This window comes from Poecilia reticulata, linkage group LG8, assembly GCF_000633615.1.
Source record: "Poecilia reticulata strain Guanapo linkage group LG8, Guppy_female_1.0+MT, whole genome shotgun sequence".
Classification (NCBI taxonomy): Eukaryota; Metazoa; Chordata; class Actinopteri; order Cyprinodontiformes; family Poeciliidae; genus Poecilia; species Poecilia reticulata.
The window spans coordinates 24,615,940-24,635,663 of NC_024338.1; the positions used below are offsets into that span (position 1 = coordinate 24,615,940).

The following is a 19,724-nucleotide window of genomic DNA, read 5'->3' on the forward strand; positions in this document are numbered from 1 at the left end:
CTATTTGCAATAGTTGTCCTGATATTTTTGGGGATTCTTTTACAGTCAGATGCTTATGAGTGTGGCAGCTCAGAATGCCGTGGCATGGATTCATGTTGAACCACACTCCTCTCCAGTTTATGATAAATGACTAATTTCAAACACAAATTGAAACTTTTTTCCTGAAATACAAAGGGGCGAAACTCAACAAGTGGAAAAAAGGTTATTAAAATCTTTCTGCATTGTAGCTGAATAATCACAACATTTTTCTGAACAAGTCAATCAAATATTTTTTATTCTTTTCTGTCAAACATCCACAACTTGGGCCTGTGGTAATGTCAGTGTTATACTAAAAGGTGAAACGTCAACTATATTCGACAGGACACGCATCCATTCATCGTCTAAAAGGTGAATAAAACTGACACTGAAGTAGATCAGAAGCACAACCAGCTTTTGTCTTACACCGCGCGCATTTCACAAGTCTGTTTATCTTTTACTTTTTTTTAAACAGCACCCTCTGGTGGCCATGTTTCGGTTCTGCAGTATAAAGACAACATCCAGAGCACTCGCCTATGAACAGAGTTGGGAAAACGGGTTTGTTCGAGTTTTATTTTTGCTGTTCTTTGCATCATACCTCAAAGTGTGGATGTGGAAAGCAGTAAAGGATGTTAGTGAGGTAAACCGGAAGTTCCTGTGTCTCCTCACTCAGCTCCCTTCTGTGTAGAGCTCTTGCAGGACTCAGGACTTTGTTTTTCACAGACTGTGAAGGCTTTTTAAAACAGCATAGATTTTCTCTCCTACCAAGTAAGACACTCTTGTCTTACTTGTTCTTCACGTAGCTTAAGTCTGTTGGTAACAGAATATAATATGCTTGAATCTCAGATGGTTGTTACTGCCTAGTGGATTTGTACTTGAACATAATAGTTTTGCAATGTTCTTGGGATTACAAGGTCAGAATCTATCTTGTTTCCATAGAGGTCAGGGCTAAATTGATGAATCTACAGTTTTGCATTTCTCTGCTTTGGGCTATTTTACAAGCAATTCAATCCACAAATTGTAACATTTTAGAAAATCTACATTTAGAGTTTAGCAGAAAACTGCAGAAGGAACAGATTTTTTACCTTTGTAGAACTTCTAAATGATTCATAGGAGTTAGAGGTCCACATGTGCTATGTGGACCTCTAAAAAGCTTGTGTCATGTATTTTGTGGAGATCATGGGGAGTTTGGGTGTATATAGAAGCCTGTAAGGACTATCACAGTCTTTGTATCACCAGCAAAAGCTATATTTTGTATTCTCCTGTTTCCATTTCATACTGAACTTAACAAGTACGGCTCATGGTCACCAGTCCTGCATCAGGTGTTTGTAGGACAAATATTACTTATTGCACACGATATGGTTCCGCTTAGATTTTCAGCGTGCATTGGCCTGGTCAGCAGCAAAGTGTAAGGTGGCCAAGAAGAGTGTAAGCTCCTTTAAGTCTGAGATCTGGAAAAGGGGTTGATTGCTTGCGTTGGGTTGTAGCTCAATCCTTGCCTTAAGTAGAGTGATTTAAGTGTCACTATGTCTCTTTCGTGGGTGAAGGTCAGACACAGTGGGAAATAAGAAGATGGACTGGACCCATTGTCTGCAGTAATGTATCCACTGCTCCAATCTGTGGTGTGGAAGAAAAGGGTCAGCTAAAAAAAACCTCTAGATTTTCATCTTACTTTCAACTCTGAGTTATAGATAATGGTTGAGAGTCCCAAGAAGATCCAGTCATGTGGTGGGTGGAAGCAAAGTCACTGCACCTTTAAGTTGAAAGTAGTCAGTTGTAGTGTTTGGACCACATTATTTGGATGTTTCTTTGAGCATATCTCATTGGTCTTGGATGTTTTCTTTGGGAGGAGACCAAAATCTTACTGGAAGCACTGTATGTCCTTCCTGGACTGAGATCACCTTAAGATCCCACAGGAACAAACTAGAAAATGTTAGGAGAAGTAATTTACGTTCCCCTCTTGAACCTGTTACCGACATGAACTGGTCTTGGATCAGCGAAGGACAATGGATGGATAAATGTACAGAAATATATATTTCTGTACATTTGCAGAGAAAACAGCAGAGTAAATGTGCAGAGAAAACAGCAGAGTAAATGTAAAAAAGACAGCTGTAACTCAAGCACATCTTCTTCGGCTTCTATTGTGATGAATCAGCAACAAAAATGAGAAGCAAAATACCCCTAAAAAAACTTTTAAAATTCTACCAAAACCTGGCAGTTTAAAGATTCAAAACAATCAAAAATAAAAAAAAAATATTTAAGAAGAGTAGCAGACTGAACCATCTCTGCTCCAAAGAATCTTGAACCTTGACCTCTGCTTACTTCATCATCAAAAACCAAGAGTGATGAGCAGACCAAGCTAAGAGAAAAAAGGCCTTGTTTGATGCATGGTCGGTTTGATGCTGTATGTGGGGTTTTTTTTCTTTATGGCAAAAGAAAAACACACGTATTGGTAGATAAAAATGGAAAGTCTAACATGCAAAGATAATCATTTGATCAGACAGACATAAATGCTTTTGCATAGCACCCACAAGAAAGGCTACTTCAAAAACAACCTCTGAAGAGTTTGGAATTGACCTGCTGCAATGAAATTCCTATATTTTTTACTTATACATATATCTGTTTCCACCTTTTGTTTGATTCACATAGAAGGGAACTGGTATCATCGGGGGTCATCATTTTTATGTCAACTCGCTGGTTGATAGCCATTTTCTTGCATTAGTATCCTCCCAACCCATTGGTGTGAGACAGTCCAGAAATTTTGTGCCATAAGAGAAAGAAGGGTGTATGTTTTAATATACTTTGATATCAGAGACACGTTCTCATTTCTCCAGCATTAGTGTCCTTAAGCTGCCGCATCAAACGATGGCGTCCTTCTCCCACTATCATATCAGCTTATTCTCCTGAGGACAAACCCCCCCCCCCAAACATTAATCCTCACCATATCTCCTCAACAATACAAATGTCCAGACAAAAGCAGGGCTGGGTCCCACCAGACCCCCCTTTCTCTTCACCTCCTCTGTCTCCATTCTTCCTCCTGACAAGTTATTTTATGTTCCTCAATTCTTTCGGTAGCGATTCTTTGGCTTCTCACCACAACCAGTGACCTCACAGGACGACAGGCCGGGCTGCTTGCCAGAGTTAATGCTGCTCAGGAGAGCGGGCAGCTCGTTGGTAATTGCCTTCTCGATCTTATCCAATAGGCAGCCTCCAATGTAGGAACATTGAGATGCCAGGGACTTGAAGTTGGCGATTGGATTGATGCCAAAGAAGTCACGGTAAGCATCCCGGTTGGGTAGGTCAAACTTGCTGACGTTGGTCTTGGCTAGAATGGATTTGAAAATGTAAAACTTGTCCGGCTCATCTACAATCTCCTGGAAGACCAATTCTGGGTCACTGAAGAAGCTCATCTTCTCTTTGAAGGTCTGAACATAACGGTCCACAAGCAGGGCATGGATGCGCACACGGATGGCGTGTTGGCGGATGAAGGCAATCTTGTTCTCCATCCGGTTCTCAATCACCTGGTTAAGATCTTCCAGGAGGGAGATTTCCTCTCTCTTGAAGAGTTCCCGACTGGTGTCTGGGGCATAATCATACGGCCAGAAGGAGCTGACGTAGACACGAGGCGGCTCAGTCACATTAATAAGTGGAGCCAAGCTCCAGAAGAGTGCTCCATAAACTCTCATTAAGTCCTGCGTGGCCAGATTGTCCGCCTTGTTTAGGATGATGCGGATCTGTGACTCCCGGCCTTTCAGCTGCCGGAACAACATCTCGAGCTCAAGACCAACATCCAGTTTGGTTGGGTCAAACACAACAAAGATGAGATCAGCACGGTCAATGAACCACTGGCAGACATCATTGAAAGGATAACCTGGGTGGAAGAAAAAAATTGTGTTATAATTTATGTTGAATTGTGCAGTGCTTTACAAAAGCATAAACATGTAAAAAAAAAAAAAAATCACAATTCCCATCAACTTTGACCAGCATGTCCACAGCTTGATGCTGCCACCACTATGTTTGCCCGTGTGTTGGACCTGTTGATGCGCAACATTAAGGTGTATAGTCTGAATGAGCAAAGCTGCAGAAGCAAAATGCTGTCCTTCTCTTTTTGCAGCATAGGCTTTAGAGTTTTTGCAGCTTGTTATTGTTGCTTATTCTGGTCAGAAGATTTTTCTTGTGTGGTGTCAGAATTATGTAGTTGGTGTATTAAAGTGCATATGAAGTCTTCCTGGGAGCTCTGCATTGTAGCTCTTTTGTGACTTTTGAAAAATCACTGTTGCTGTTTTTGTTGTCTTTAGGAAAAGATCAATTTCTCACACAGAATCCCGATGAACAATATTAAAGTCTGTGGTATATTGAGACAAATGCTAAAATGTTCAAGAGATGCTTTCTTTTTGTTTTCATTCTGATATGCATGTACAAAGTGAACTGTCTCTATTACCTCTTTCCTGCTGCTTTCGGTTCTCTATGATTCCCGGTGTGTCCACAAAAGTCACGCGTTCGAGCAGCTTGTGAGGCATCTCGATGCCGATTAGCTTTTCCAGGAAGTTCTGGCCAAACTTTTCAAGGGGAGAGAATGAGCGAGAGCTATCTGCTGCCATGACAATACCCTCTACAGAGCGGATTTTCTCCCCGTGCATTATAACAGTAAACTCAGAGGTAGTGGGCTCAGCTCCTGCAGAGCAAAGTTATTAAGGAAGAGAAGAAGTTAGTAAGAAAGGTGCAGCAAATGGCCAACATGTTTTTTTTTCAGGCAATAAAAATGACAAACATTCACCTAAGAAAGGACATTCAGCAAATGTAGTTAAACATCTATTTGTGAGAGTCAATACTGCTCTTCTAATCTTCCTGTAGATGTTCTGACTCAATTTTCCCCTGAAAATGACCCACTGATATGATTTACTGGCAATACGTAGCTGCGTGATATACCTGTGTAAAGCTGATATGGGCTGTCGTGCAAGCCCAGGAGGTAATTGATCATTGAGGACTTTCCTACACTCCAGGGTCCAAGGAACAGCACCATGGGCTTGGAGGTAATCTCTCCATCTGTTAGGTGAGAAATGAAAATTTCAGTGAGGTTGCAAAAACCGTCAAGCGGAAAATTCCACTTTTATTCAAAATGTAAACTGTTTCCAAACTAAAGCAAATGCCTCTATGCTTACAATGTTCTAATCAATCAACCCAAAACTTTTTAAAACGATGCTTCTGAAACAGTTGTGATGCCGTATTAAAAGATCAAAAAGAAAACTGAATGACTTTGTAATATATCAAAAGATCAAACTTGAATAAATATATTTATATTTTGCATATGATGATAGCAACAACAAACAGCTTTGGGATGAATAATCTCCAAAGACACCATCTTGTTCATGGAAAACAGGTCAGAGTAACAACCTGTTACTGTAACAACCTGTAACAACCTGCTCATAGCATCTATGAGCAGGTTTTCATATATGCTATGAAAACCTGCTCAAGTGGAGCAGGTTTTCATAGCATCTACCATTTACAGTGCCTTGCAAAGGTATTCTAACCACTTGAACCTTTCCAGAGTTTGGCACACTACAACCACGAGCTTCAATGTACTGGAATTATATGTGCTAGAGAAACACAAAGTGGTCAATAATTGTGACATGGAATTAAAACCACGCATTTTCCAATCTGCAGGATAATCGTTTGCTCCATTTACAACTGCAAGTTTTTTTGTTTTTTTTCTGCAGATGTTTTTATAAAAAGACAAATGGTGAAAACTTTAAACATGAACATCCATGATCTGAATTATTCCATTGTAGCTCTGGATGCAGGTGTAGCATCACTGTCCTGCTGAAATGCAAACAAACAGTTTCATTCCAGTTTTCTTCTGCATTTAGCTGCATCCGTCTTCCCATCAACTCTGGCTAGCTGCATTGTCCTTGTAGAAAAAACTCAACCCCACAGCATGATGCTGCCAAAAACAGATTTCAGTGTTCAGCGCGATTTCACTGTTGGTTTTCTAAAATAATGTTTAACATGTACATCAAAAGACTTCTGAAGGCAATTGACTGCACTGGATTATAATTGAGAGTGTCAGAGTAGATACAGCAGCTAATACTGCTGTATCTACATAAAAGATTTTTTATGTGAAAAAATCTTTAAAAACTATGTATAATTTTTCTTTCAGTTCAAAAATACATTCTACTTTGTGTTGGTCTATTACATAGAATCCCAATAAAATACATTGAGGAGACTGGATGTAGCATTAAAAATGTGAGGAAGCTGAAGGCATTTGAGTACTTTTGCAAGGCACCATAATAAGTATTGCATTCTGTCTGTATTGATGCATCACACTGCATACCAGGTTTTTCAGGAAAAAGAGGTTTATACATTATTAAAGAGCACAGGAGAAGCTCTGTCAGTCTCAGTCATGCACATGGAGGCTGCAAAGTTAAGGTTCGGGCAAGAAGTACAAAAATGGGCCAAAAACACACACAGAAGCCACAGCTGACAGGAGTTAGCAGCAACAAAAATATGTTAAAAAATGCAGCCACAGCATAAAAAAAAAAAAAAGAGTATAAGAAATTTTGAAACAGATTCAACACTGCAAGTTGTGTCTCCAGGCAATCTGTCATTTGTTATGTTGAAATGGTTAAGTGAGGTAACTTTATAATATGAGCCTATAATCATGAAGAAAAAAATTAAAGAAAAAAAAACTTTTGAAGACAGTAATGTTATGCAGGGATTTGATGTTCTGGAGCTAAATCAGGGGCAAAATGTATTTAGCCCTCTCTGAACACAGACCACCCAGACACTGCGCTTCAACGCTAAAGCCGAAACTGCACATCCCCTCCATGCTTTTAACACTACCTGCACAAATCAAAGGTTCTCTCCCAGCCCCCAAAAATTAAAGAGCAAACCAGCTGTGGAAAAATGTTTATTATTTACTTAATGTCCTCCCCGTTTTGATTTGCATAGCTTCCAAAAACAGCAGCGTTCTGTGGACAGAAGCTTTAAATGAAAGGTTGTTTTGATGGCAATCCAATACAGGACAAAGAGAAGCATGTTTGAAATATTTACAGTGTTATGAAAAAGCGTTGTCCCTGATACAGATTTATTTTGTTTTTGCTTTTTTTTTTTTTGTCACACTGAAATTCTTCATCTCATAAAAAAAAACTGTTGTCAGACATAGGTAACCTGGATAAATGCAACACATATTTTTATTTTGTGATTTAAGAAAAGCGATCCAAACCAACCTGACACTATGTAAGAAAAAAAAACAATTACCAAACAGACCATTTGTTATTTCTTTGGCAGCAACAACTGCCACTAAGCATATAAAAACATTCTTTCAAAATTACAAAAAATGTGTCTTTAAATTATTTGCAATAATTTCCTAAATATCTGTACTTCATGACCATGTGTTGAAGGCATCAGTCAACAGCTGAGTTGGTGTGCAGGTTAACCAGTCAGATGTTCTTGTTTATTCTGTGAGACACAACAGCATTTAGCTAATATTTTAGGATGTATTTTATAGCAAGCAAAAAAGTTATAAACATGTTTTTATGTGAACTTTGCCATATGTATGATTGTGATTTTGACTAGATTTCCCAAGTGAATTACTGCACTGAGTAATAAAGACCTCAAAATGCATTATATATATATATATATAACCCTATTTGACATTAAAAATTAAAGTAACGTCTTAAAAAGGTAAATATAAAATATGCTAGACTTGAATCATGTGTGCTCTTTGTTTCAGCAGTGGATTTCACCTAAATTGGGGAAAAATTTGTTTCTGCTTCAGATCTTGTCTGCTTCTTCTTTTCAGGTTCTATTCAAGTGTGACTAATAAAACTAAACCAGAAAAATGTGGCTAATCACAATTCAGAATTTGGTATTGTGCCATTAAAATTTGATCTGTACTATTTAAACTGGACAAAAAAAAAAAGGAAAAATGGTTTAAATTTCTAACGGGGCAAATGTTTTCACAACACTGTAGCTCAACAGTCAGAAAATTTGTGAAGGGTGAAAGGAAGGGGCTTAGCTCTTCAGGCAGTGCCATGCACAGGTAAGCCCTGCCCACACCCACCTGTGGCCGAGTCGCCCAGGGTTCGTCCGGGGTATGCTGTTAGATGAGGGGAGATGGGGATGAGGGGAGGACAGAGAAGTGAAGGTAAGAGGAAGTGAAGGAGAGCTCAGTAAGGGAGTAAGGTTTCTACAAGCAGTGGGGAGGGGGAAGAGTGTCGATGTACATGAATGAGTTGGAGATCATGGCTGGAATTTACGCTAGCATATTTGACCTACAAGTCGTCAAACATGTCTGTCAACAAATGCACGGTGCGCTCATGTGGTCAGGCAATGACGGGAATTTACTGTCTCTCACAAAAAGGACATTCTTAGACGTAGATGGAAACTAAATGTCGGCGTGCAAACCAAGCCTCGAAGGCAATATGAGGGTGAAATTTATTGTATTTCATTCTAAAAGAGATTTCCGGCCTCCTACCAACTCAAAGCAGGGCATCATAAACGTGAAGAAAAAAGATTTTTTTTTTTTTTTTTTACAAGTAAAAATCTGAAAAGTGTGGTGTGCATTTGTATTCCTGAGTCAACAGCTTTTCTAGTGTTTTCACACCTGAGGTATTTAGACCTCCATTTAAAACAAACTTTGATTAGCTTCCCTTCATTGTGCGGTTTGCTTGTGTAGGTGTGAACACAGCAATCGTGCCAGGGTACAAACCAAGACCACCACCTATGAATAGTCTTGGTGTGTTCCTAATGAACAGTAGAGTGGTTCGTTTGTAGCGTAAATGTGATCTGAGGTCAATTCAGCACAGTTGCCAAGTGTCCACTAAAGTCAAATTGAGTCAAATCTCCTCCCATTGTCTGGTTTATGTTGCACCGTGGCAATGCAGAAGAGTACGTAAACAGCTTTTCATTTCCATAGAACATAAAGTCCTGTGCAACTTTCAAGGTGTACTAAGTTCAAAGATTGATTTTTTTTTTTTTTTTTTACCAGAAATGACACCCAAAGAAATACTAAGACAAAGACTACAGTCTCCATGTTTTTGACTAGCTAAGAAAACAGCCTCTGGTTCAGGTTTCAGAATGATACACATTGCCAGTTTTCAGCCACAGATACCTCATTACCATAGAAACCTCAGTGTTTATCTCATCTGACCAGACCACCTTCTGTTCTGTGTCCCATGAATGGCTTCTGGAAACCTTTACACTTGACTTGTTGACGCTTTCATTATGCCACTCTTCCACAGTATATTTGCTATTTGTTCACACCACACTTTTCTGGATTTTAATTGTCAAAAAACAAAAAACATTCCACATCATATAAAAGCTTCCTTCAGTCCAACTATGTGTTGGTTCATCTGATAAATTCCCTATGAAATAGATTGAAGTTTGTGGTTGTGACAACTAAATGTGGGAAAGATCTGTCTGTACTTTCACAAGGCACTGGAATAAAAAAAAGAAACCGTCTAAACCTAATTGGACAGTGTTGAAAAAGTGTGCATAAAAAAGTTAATCAGTAGAATCCACACAACAGATAAAGCAAAGACAAACCAAACACTCGGTTTGAGTAATACCTGAAATCTCATGCTGCCTCAGCTCGTTGTACTTGTAGGCCTGTTCCATCGGTTTGATGGACGTATGGTAGATCTTCCGCAACTTCTGTATAGCCGCTGGAAAATGAGATGAGAGAGCAGAACATAGTGGGCCAGTGTCCGACGAAGGACTTACAAAAGGAATATCGACATAGGAACAAAACATTGCCGCAATTTTTTTTTTTTTAACAGTCTGGAGATTTTCACTCAACGAAATGTAACTTTTATTTTTGGAATTGCAGCAACAAACATACACATGCTTATTTATTTTCAGAAGTAAGATCAATGTTTTTCTGTAATGTAGTTTCTAAGACTGTAAAGAAGCACTTTTGTTAAACTCTGATCAGGGCAAGATGATAAAAAAAACCCCCTCTGTGTTCCTCACCGGCATAGTCTGCTGCTTTTTCCTCAGCTGCAAGCCGCAGTGTCTCATCAATATGAGATCTGTCTCTTAGGACAGAATCAAATTCTTCCACCTCTGAAAGAAAAGCAAAAAAAAAAAAAAAAAAGCACAAAACATGAGCAAGATTCACCTGTCTAGTGTGAATTTTATGATGCCCGTTCAAAGCATCCAACAGAACATTAGAACAACAACGGGTTTAAGTGAGGCAGACTTTGGATGACACTTTTGTTGAAATCAAGAGTTTGTAATCTGAGGTTTTAGTTCACCCAAAGCCTCTTGCTAAGCACCGTTCGTAAAATACTATTGTCACAATTGAACGTAGAAGCCGTAGGAACAGCGACGCCTGATCGCTTCATACTCGGTCAGTTTGTCTGTGGGATTTAATGACCAAAAAAAGACCTGAATGTGAATGCGGATTCTTTACCATAACTGGCTACCGGTTGTTAGTGTGAGGGAGAACGAGGCAGAGGATCTGACAGGGACATATTTGCTCACTTGTCATGTCCTCTTCTGAACCTATCGGGTTACTTAGATCACAGCTGTTAGTACAATCAGCTCTTAATTTAGAAAGCAAATGCTGAAATTAAACACACAAAGACATGGCACCGCCGGAGGCTTTAATGATGACCACCAGCGATAAGCCTTGGGACTTCCCCTGTTTCACAAAGAGGCGAGCCAATGTGAGTGTTCCCTGCAGTCACATGCATTCAACAATGATCAGCAGACCTCTGTGGGTTTCTTTAAAAAAAAAAAAAAAAGGCACAGACTGATGAGTTCTGTTCAAGTGCATAAACATCAGAAATAGTTGTATGTGGGATCTATTAAAATACACTGGAGGATTCACATTTTCTTTTTCAAATGAAGCGGCACAGTTTGACTTGAAAATTAATCTAAAAGTGTTTACAGAATAAACAATGAAAACTGACATCAAAAGATTACCTGGAAAGTATTCACAGCACTTCACTTTGTCCAGATCTTGTTACATCAGAAACGTATAGCAAATTGCACTAAATTAGTATCTTTGATCAAAATTCTGTACACGAATATCCCATTATGGCAGAAAGGTTGTTTTTTTTTGCAAGTATTTTTTATTTGTATTTTTTTTGCAAATGTATTAAAAATAGTAAAAACCAAGAAAATACTTGTACACAAGTATTCGCAGCCTTTGACCTGAGGTTCAATTTTGCTTAGAAATATCCTTGAGATGTTTCTAGAGCCAAAATGGAGTTGAAATTCAGTTGATTGGACTTGATTAGGAAAGGCACACACCTGTCTATAAAAGGTACCGCAGTTGACAATGCAGGTCAGAGGTCAAACACCTGGCATGAAGCGAACAAACTTCACTGAGACAGGATTATCTTGAGCCACAAATTTGAGACAGAATACACATTTCTGTTGGTTTTGAAGGCCCAAATGGTCTCAGTCCATCATTCATTAAGGCTAAAGTGCCCAGCTTCTGTCCATCTTGAATGTAAGCATTGCAATCATTTAGTTTCGCGTAAGGATATGTGTAGGCAATATTTAAACACTGGCTCTGCACCAGAAAATATAACCCTTTAAGGTAACACTTTATTTGAAGGGGTGTGAATAAGACTGTCATGACACTGTCATAAACATGACATAACACATGTCATGAACATGAATAAGCCTTCATGAATATTTATGACTGTTGTCATAAAGTGTCATTCGGTAAATTATGACACTTTTAATACAAAGTTGACATTATTCAAAATGTCTTTGTTATGACAACTTGACATTAACCAAGAAATCATTACAGTTAAAACTTTACCTTTAATAACATAAAGTTACCTAATTTTTAAAGTGCAATCAGTAATACTTTTATCACAAATATATATCAGTAATGATTTCTTGGTTAATGTCAAGTTGTCATAACAAAGACATTTTGAATAATGTCAACTTTGTATTAAAAGTGTCATAATTTACAGAATGACGCTTTATGACAACAGTCATTAATATTCATGAAGGCTTATTCATGTTCATGACAGGTGTTATGTCTTGTTTATGAAATTACATGACAGTCTTATTCACCCCCTTCAAATAAAGTGTTAACCTATTTAAATGACCTCTACCAATTCTGATGAGTGTTCAAATAGCTAAATAATCTAAATACTGCCAGAGTTATGTCAAAATTAGTTTCTTGATATTCCATGTTCCAGTTTCTCTGCAGCCTTCTTGGAGAAATGTAAGAACATTCAAACATATGTACGTTTTCTTTGTATTTGAGTCAGTATTTTTTTATTTTTGACACTATTGCAAAAATAAATAAATAAATAATAAATACATTTATATTCAAATCTATGAAAATTCACTGTAAATGGGAAGTTTTATAACCTGCCATAATCTCAAGTGCACCACATTATAAAATCAAGAATTCCTGCAAGGGAGGATCARAAAGCATGAAAACGTTTATACTTGTGCTCTAAGAGTAGCTCTCTTATCTCAGCAGGAGGCTGGCAAGAAACGGTGGTGCCTACGCGATTTCTGTAATACTCATCATAAACTCTTTGTTGTACATTTCAGACACCTGGAGGGGGAAAAGTAAAAGATATTTATTTCTTGCAGATAAAAAGTGCAGACTGTTGAATTCTGGCCACTGGGATACAACTTTGATCTTTCCTTGCTCAGGTTTGTCAACATAGATTGTCTCTTGTGGTACTTTTTTCTTTTAAATCATAAGTGAGTTCTCCTTTTACAGGAGTTTTCAAGTGTAGTCAGTAAAGGGAGCAGATAAGACACCATTGATCATTTTTTGTTTCGCTGAGTTGTTCGATTCACCCAATAATAAACCCCAACTTATCAATGAAAAATTACTCCCGTTTTAGAGGGCTGGCCACCAACAAACTGAAGCAAAGCCACCTGCTACCTGAGCAACGACTTGTAACGTTTCTGGCCAACATCTGATTAGCACATTCACAAATCAAATGACAAGTCAAATCATCCTGCTTGCATCCTGCTTGTTTACAAGCAGGATGCAAGACTAACTGGTCAGCACTAATTGTATCACACAAGGAAGATTTCACGACTATTTGAAAATGCTCAATTAAATTGTAACTTTTGATGAAAACTGATGATCGATTAAAAAAAATGCATTTGCAAATAACTGACCAAAACAAACAAAACTAGAACATGGACCAGCAAACAAAATCAAAACACAACTTTTGCTGACATAGCGGGGCCTAATCACAGCTCAAAATCTGAAACAAATGAAATATTATTATCCTAATCAATTATCCACAATGACTAATTAAACCTCAGAAGCTTCTGTTTTTGCAGGGATATACACTCGGTTGAACAACGCAATGGTGCCGATTCCTATGCAGTCAGCCAGCTAAAATTAAATCTGTGCAATGTTGCTGCCAACCCTGTGCACGGCAAAGAGAAACCAAAAGGTTAAAAGGTTATCGGCCACACACATAAAGACGTACACATCTATATTTTGCCATCTGTTAATGCAAGCAAATTTAATCTTATTTAAAATAGATTGAAAGAGTTGTCCTCGCAAAAGGAATCAGGAGAGCACACAAATTAAAATGTTCATAATGTGTTCACAGATTCGATGCCTTTCGACTCGAGTCTGCCTCGTCCTCGACCGTAACCGAAGCTTCTGCAGCTTCCCTCGTCACTCGGAGCTTCACGTCTTTTAACACCAGCTCCCAGAGTGTGCCAAGCTGCTGTGAACTTGTTAGCGCCTTCCTGAAGAAGTCAATACCTGTTGGAGGCTTCCCAAAAATCGCAGAAGAAATGTTTGTGCAGCGGGACGGGGAGAGTCTTCGGTATGGCAGTGCGGAATTAACCCCGGAGGCGCCAGAGGAGCTGAGCCCCCCCGCTGGACATCTGCTTTCTGTTCACGTTGAGCTCGTTGCCACTCAACGCTCGCTCAGTTTGGAGAAACATTCTGGTGGCGTCGGCACATTCTGCAGGAATGCCGCCGACTTAAGCCTGCCATTACTGCTCTGTGACACGGAGTCATACATCAACTATAGACCACTTCTCATTAGGGGACCAGCTCAGTTTTTAGGACTAAGCATTTTAAACATGAATAAGATAAATCATACTTGTGATAGAAATTGAATTATTCCTTTTAATACTCATTGAACTTTTTAAGATTTAATTGACATTCTATGTTAAATACCAACACAAAGCAATGGGTAGCTGTAAAGTGAAGTGAKATAAACACAAAAATGATCCTGTGCCCTGGTATTCCTGGTGTTCATCCCCACTTTACACTGAAGGCCCTAATTAAAATGAATAAAAAGCAGTTTACGCAAGGTATCACTACACTCTTTTTGGTCAGTCTATTTCTATAGACTGAAATGTTCCTTTTAGCCTAACACCTCAAGCTCAGACATATTGAGTCAAGAGCATTCATGAACATTTTTGAGGTCTTGTCACAGATTCTTAATCTGGAATTTCACTGGGCTATTCTAACACATTAACTGACTTTTATCCAAACCAATGTGTATTACCTCTGACTATGTTTAAGGTTGTTGTTGTTGAAGCTCTGACCAACTGTCAAGTTTTCGTCAGCCTTTACTTATTAAAGCTTTTCTTCCAGGACTGCCCTTTATTGMGCTCCATCACATCATCTTTAAACAGCTTCGCTGACACTGCCAGAAAAAAAAAAGCATCTCTGCAGCATCATGCTGCCGCCACAACAGTTCGCAGCACAGATGATGTGTAAAAAGCGGAAAAAAAAAAAAAAAAAGCTTCAGTGCTGGGAATACTTTTCCAAGAAACTAAAATAATGCCAAATCTTACAAGGTGTAGATGAAAGGGCAGGTAATGTGCTAAATTTTTAACAATTGTGTATGTTTGAATCTGCTATGAGTATTTACACAGTATCAACATGGATAAATGTTTCTATCTATCTRAAGACCMAGGATTATATTTCACTCACAGCAGAGTGGAGGCAAATTTAATGAAACTGAACATGACCAGAGCCGAAAGCACAGGTTAAAGGATTTAACTCGAGTGCTGAGGGATTCAGACGTTTGTTAAAGGTCAAGACGTTGTACCGGAAACCTCGGCGGGATTGCATCAATCTTATTTTCATTTTAACAATCTAGAATACAGATTTTAAAATCCTTTATTCTAACAATATTAAGGTATATTTTGTTTAATTTGGGAAGACAACTTGTAGCCGTGGAAATGGACAAGATTTCTCCTTSAGAAAGTGTCAGATGTGAAGCTACTTAGCAGAGTTTGTGCCTGCTGTGGTGAGGAGTCGTCACAAATGGGAACAGGTGGCACGGCTTGGGCAGCCAGTGCTCCCCCACGGTCAGAAATAGACTCACAATGGGTCAAAAGATGGACAGAGGAGGAGGAGGCAGAATGACTGCTGCCTATTTTAAGGTTCCCACTGTCAGTATGGAGACGCAGAGACATCAATGTCCCACAAGCCTGACAGTGTAATACGCAAAACAGAACAGACCAGGGAGATTTCCTGCTGCTTGCTGTACTTATTTGAAGCAAATTAAAGTGATAGCTCTGAATTTTTTAGGTAAGTTTTATATTAAGATTTTGTGAGCAGTAGATAAGTCTAAATATGACTCTCTGCAGTTAGTTTAATCCGGAGTGACCTCAAGACTCAGATGGACCAAGACCAAACTGGACAAGTGGTCCCAATCTTTATGAAACATACAGAAAAAAGAGCATATCGAGCTTTTCTGGTTTATCTGATAGTAAGATTCGTTAAGTAAAAGAAAAAGAAATAATTTCCTCCAAATTATTTTGAGGAAATTATTACTGGATTGGGGTTTTTAAAGATRTTACGAGATCATGCTAGTCTTGGCCCCTCTTGTGTATTTTCAACCACTATGAWTGCAAGTAGAGCTGTTGCATTTTGCTTTCTATATAAAAAAAARGTATTGACTCTAGGGGTTGCACAAAGAAAGAACRTGAGCTCAGAGGGTAAATCACTTCATGCTGGGGAGTTCCTGCAATATRTTTCAMTGTTAGAAAAGCACCAAGGTACATTTGGTRCCCTTGGGACTTATAGGTGCTACTCTAAGTGTTGTAAGGTCATTTAGTGCATCTGTTCTTGTGCTCCTTCTACTACAGCTAGGGATGTCCCAGACATGCCACATGCAATTAGAGGGACTCACATATCACTTGGAGACTGCTTTAACTTTCAACGTCTTTCCTGGATAGATAGTGTTACCTCCAGCTATAAACACACCACTTAGGAGTTATAAAGGCCAGTAAATGTCAGTAATAATATGACATGTGCAATAAATGTTTAACACAAAATGCTTCTCAATTTTTCCTCAAAAGAATTTGAATTGTTGTGTCTTGCAAGTACTTTCAGCTTTCTGATTTTGGTCCACCTGGCAAAAATGATGGATCCGACTGTTACATTGTTTTTATTATATTGTCACCATTTAACAGATGCACTGTATGTTTGACATCAGACACACAACGCAGCTTGGTTTATTTCCCTTTGCCATCAAATTCATCCTGTGACATAACCACATGCTTGCTTTTTCATTTAGAAATGTGTAACCTACTTTAAAAGTGAGTATTGATCTAAATTGGAAGAAATACGATAAAAAAAYAAAATCAAATGAAGACAAATTTAAAACTTGATCACATGCACACAAAAACGCGTTGGGTTAGTACTTTAGACCAGGTTCTGGGTAGACACTGTTAGGACGCGTGTTATTAATCAAAGATTTAATCAAATATTGGGTTAAAAACAGAGACGCAGTTTGTTCGCTCAGAGAAGAAACCAGAAAGGGCCTTACTATCCTTTACAGATGGTCATTTTGAACTATAAAGCAACCTGACCAGACTTTACCTGAAACCCTCCMACAGCATGAAACAAGAAATAAAACRAGGCTGTGTAACAATATTGATCTCAGTTCACATAGAGAACATATTTATCCCTTTAAGATTAGCCTTTTAGCTGCAAAGTGCTTCGCGAAAGCTCCGTCAATGAAGTCAATATAAACAGGCAATATTTATTTTAGTGGTTTATGCCAAATGTGACTTTTACAATCTAAACTCAGGTGTTTTTCAATAACTTTCTTACTAGACATTATCCAGCTTTGGTGSTRGATTCTTGATATGAAMATTTTTAACACAGAATAAGTTAAAAAATAATAATAAATAATAATTTCTGTCCAAGTATTACTTGTTATGTAATCCAAGTTCCAGGTAAATTTTTAAACCCACTCCTTGGTAGCCTAAAGAATAATAATAATAATTACCTTGAGACATATTTTTGGCAGAAACCCTGAACCCATTTTGTGGAGTAAAATCCCTAATGTGGTCGTTAGCAGAATTACTCCAGTTGGGTYGTTTTTAAAATACCAGGTTTTAGAGTGCTAAACTTTGCCCACTGTCAAGTATGGTGGAGGTAACATCATGCTGTGGGGTTGTTCCACTACATCAGGTTTTGGTTAGCAATGCATCAGCAGACAAAAAGCAAGCAAAGAAAAAAARCTTCCCACCAACACATGCTTTCTTTAAAAAGAAGATTGTATTYGTGCTCCATCAACCGGATCTGTGTTCATCAGTATGTTTTTACCTTGAAGATTACAACATACAGACACATTTTCCTCCAAATTTTTTYGAGTACATCATTGGTTATTTTGGTTGTGTAATGTGTGTGTACTGAGAAAAAAAAAGAAAGAAAAAAAGAAGATGATAAATCTGTCCCTGGCTGATGATTCTCTTAAACATTTATATTGTAAAGCGGTGAATTCAGATTCTGAGGAACCAAAAACACACCTGTGGGGGGGTCTGTAGAGACAGGCTTCCCACAGTTTAACCCCTCCTGCATGGAGAATGCATGTCCCTAAAAGGCCAGTTGCTGGGAATAAATTGCGATTGTGACAGTGCAGAGTGACAGCAGCTGCACAGCATATCTAAAGCGGACCATGATGCAAAAGGGGAGGGAGGGAAGAACTGTGGCGGACAGTGTTGGGTTTCAGGAGGTCTTCCAATCTTAGGCACCTGACAAGCCTGGAATATAGAAGCCTGGTTACAGACTGTGGAGGGAGAAACGGCACCCCAAGGACGGGCAGGGGTGACAGACAAGGGTAACAATAACTCCACCAGCGGAGACCCGGAGGCAGGGCCGCGGGTTTAGAAAGTGAGCCAAGGCATCAGAGCTACTGAACAAGAAATGATCTTTATTTTGTTCCGCATTGTCTAGATTAGGACAATATTTATGATTTTTAAAAAAAAAATGCACTCAACAAATACAGACTCTTCAATGCATAACTTAATTTTTAAGGAATGAAGTGAGGAGAATGATTCAGTGTCTATTAAAGGTCCCCACACGGCCGCTTCACTCTCCTTAGTTAGACTAAGACTTTCCATCAGCTGGTGCCATGCCTTTGGACAGCTGACATGCAGTCAGGCCACAGCAAAGTCTAAATACTCCTCATTGTCCCTCCTTCAAATCGTAAATCAGACTTTCACTTTAGACAATTAATTAAACTATAGCTTAGTGGTGAATTAACGTGAGCTAACTTACAATTGGAGCAGCGTTTCTGTAAGTTTTCATTCTGTCTCAAGTTCAGTTCAGCTTCTCGTTTTACCTTCTGTAAACTTTAGTCACAACAGCCGCTAAACTTACAGATGTCCATCGAATTCATCCACCAAAAAGCAGCGAGGAATAATTTTATGACATACCATAAATGCACCATCAGATTCAAAACAGGATCTTTATCTACGAGAGCGTCCGATTCTTACCTGCTGTGGCCTGCAAAAGCAGCAGGGTGARGAGACAGCAGATCGAGACAGTACCCTTCATGATGGCTGCCAGGAGAACTGTGATAGCCTCACAGACTATATATACCAAGGCAGGAAGGTTAAAGTGCATGCAGAAGGAAGAGGTGGGGCAAAGAGACTGCCCCACTCCTGGCATGACTGGTGAAGGGGCAGATACCCRGAGCACCATGGAGAATCTTTATGAAGAAACTGGCTTTGTGTTTTTACTTTWATGCAACACTTAGGTTAAGCCAGCCAGAGTCACATCAGGTTTTTTTTTCTCACACGTATCTTCATATCTGGTGAAGAAATGTCAAAAATAAATACATAGTTTACAGCACTAGTATATTCTCACGTTGAAATAATTTTTGAGTATTTCATCAGTGGAAAAATAAAATCCAAACCTTAATCATGCAGTAATAAATTAAGGGAAGCATTAGTTTTCGAATAGATGAGAGTTACTTTGAACTTTTAATTGGTAATCCAGAACTTGGAAAAAAAACAACTTGCCAAATAGATGTGTGATGGTTTACATAAGTATAGGAAAGAATATAAAAATTACCCACACACAAAAATCTACAGTCCTCAACACAGCTGTTCGACTGCAGGTCTGACTGCTGGCTCGTCAACGGGAACTTTGCTGCATGCAATGYCCAGTTAACCAGGKTATTGTATATTTTAAATGCACTTAGAAGCTGAAAAATAATACTTTTTTTCWAGATTAAAACAGAACACATACACTTTGCCTTAATCAAGTAACTAAAATGGMTTTAACACCATCATCCACAAACTTAAATGAGATTGGGCTCCTGGCTGTGTTAATGTTCTCAAACATCCACGCTACACTCACTCTGCTGGCATCTCAGTGAAAGTAATCACCATCAGCAGAGCGAGAGCTGAGAAGAGTCCGCCTGAGTCAGCCTCGACTCCCTCACACAGCCCGACTCTGGGCGGATTACCGCTTTATCATCCTCGCACAG

General features: G+C 38.8%; 1 protein-coding gene across 2 annotated transcripts; it reads right to left on the minus strand.

Annotated features, from left to right (window-relative positions):
• Nucleotides 1-2,081: 2,081 nt before the first annotated feature.
• On the minus strand, nucleotides 2,082-18,803 carry srl (sarcalumenin). Of its 2 annotated transcripts, XM_008416704.1 has the most exons (7): nucleotides 18,727-18,803; nucleotides 9,988-10,080; nucleotides 9,585-9,680; nucleotides 8,078-8,113; nucleotides 4,945-5,061; nucleotides 4,457-4,690; nucleotides 2,082-3,886 (listed from the first exon to the last, which is right to left on the minus strand). In XM_008416704.1, the coding sequence occupies exons 1-7, from the start codon at nucleotides 18,785-18,787 to the stop codon at nucleotides 3,075-3,077; spliced, it is 1,449 nt and encodes a 482-aa protein (XP_008414926.1). In that variant the 5' UTR covers nucleotides 18,788-18,803; the 3' UTR covers nucleotides 2,082-3,074. The 2 variants fall into 2 exon arrangements, with proteins under 2 accessions (XP_008414926.1, XP_008414927.1); XM_008416705.1 differs by lacking the exon at nucleotides 8,078-8,113.
• Between the last annotated feature and the right edge of the window lie 921 nt (nucleotides 18,804-19,724).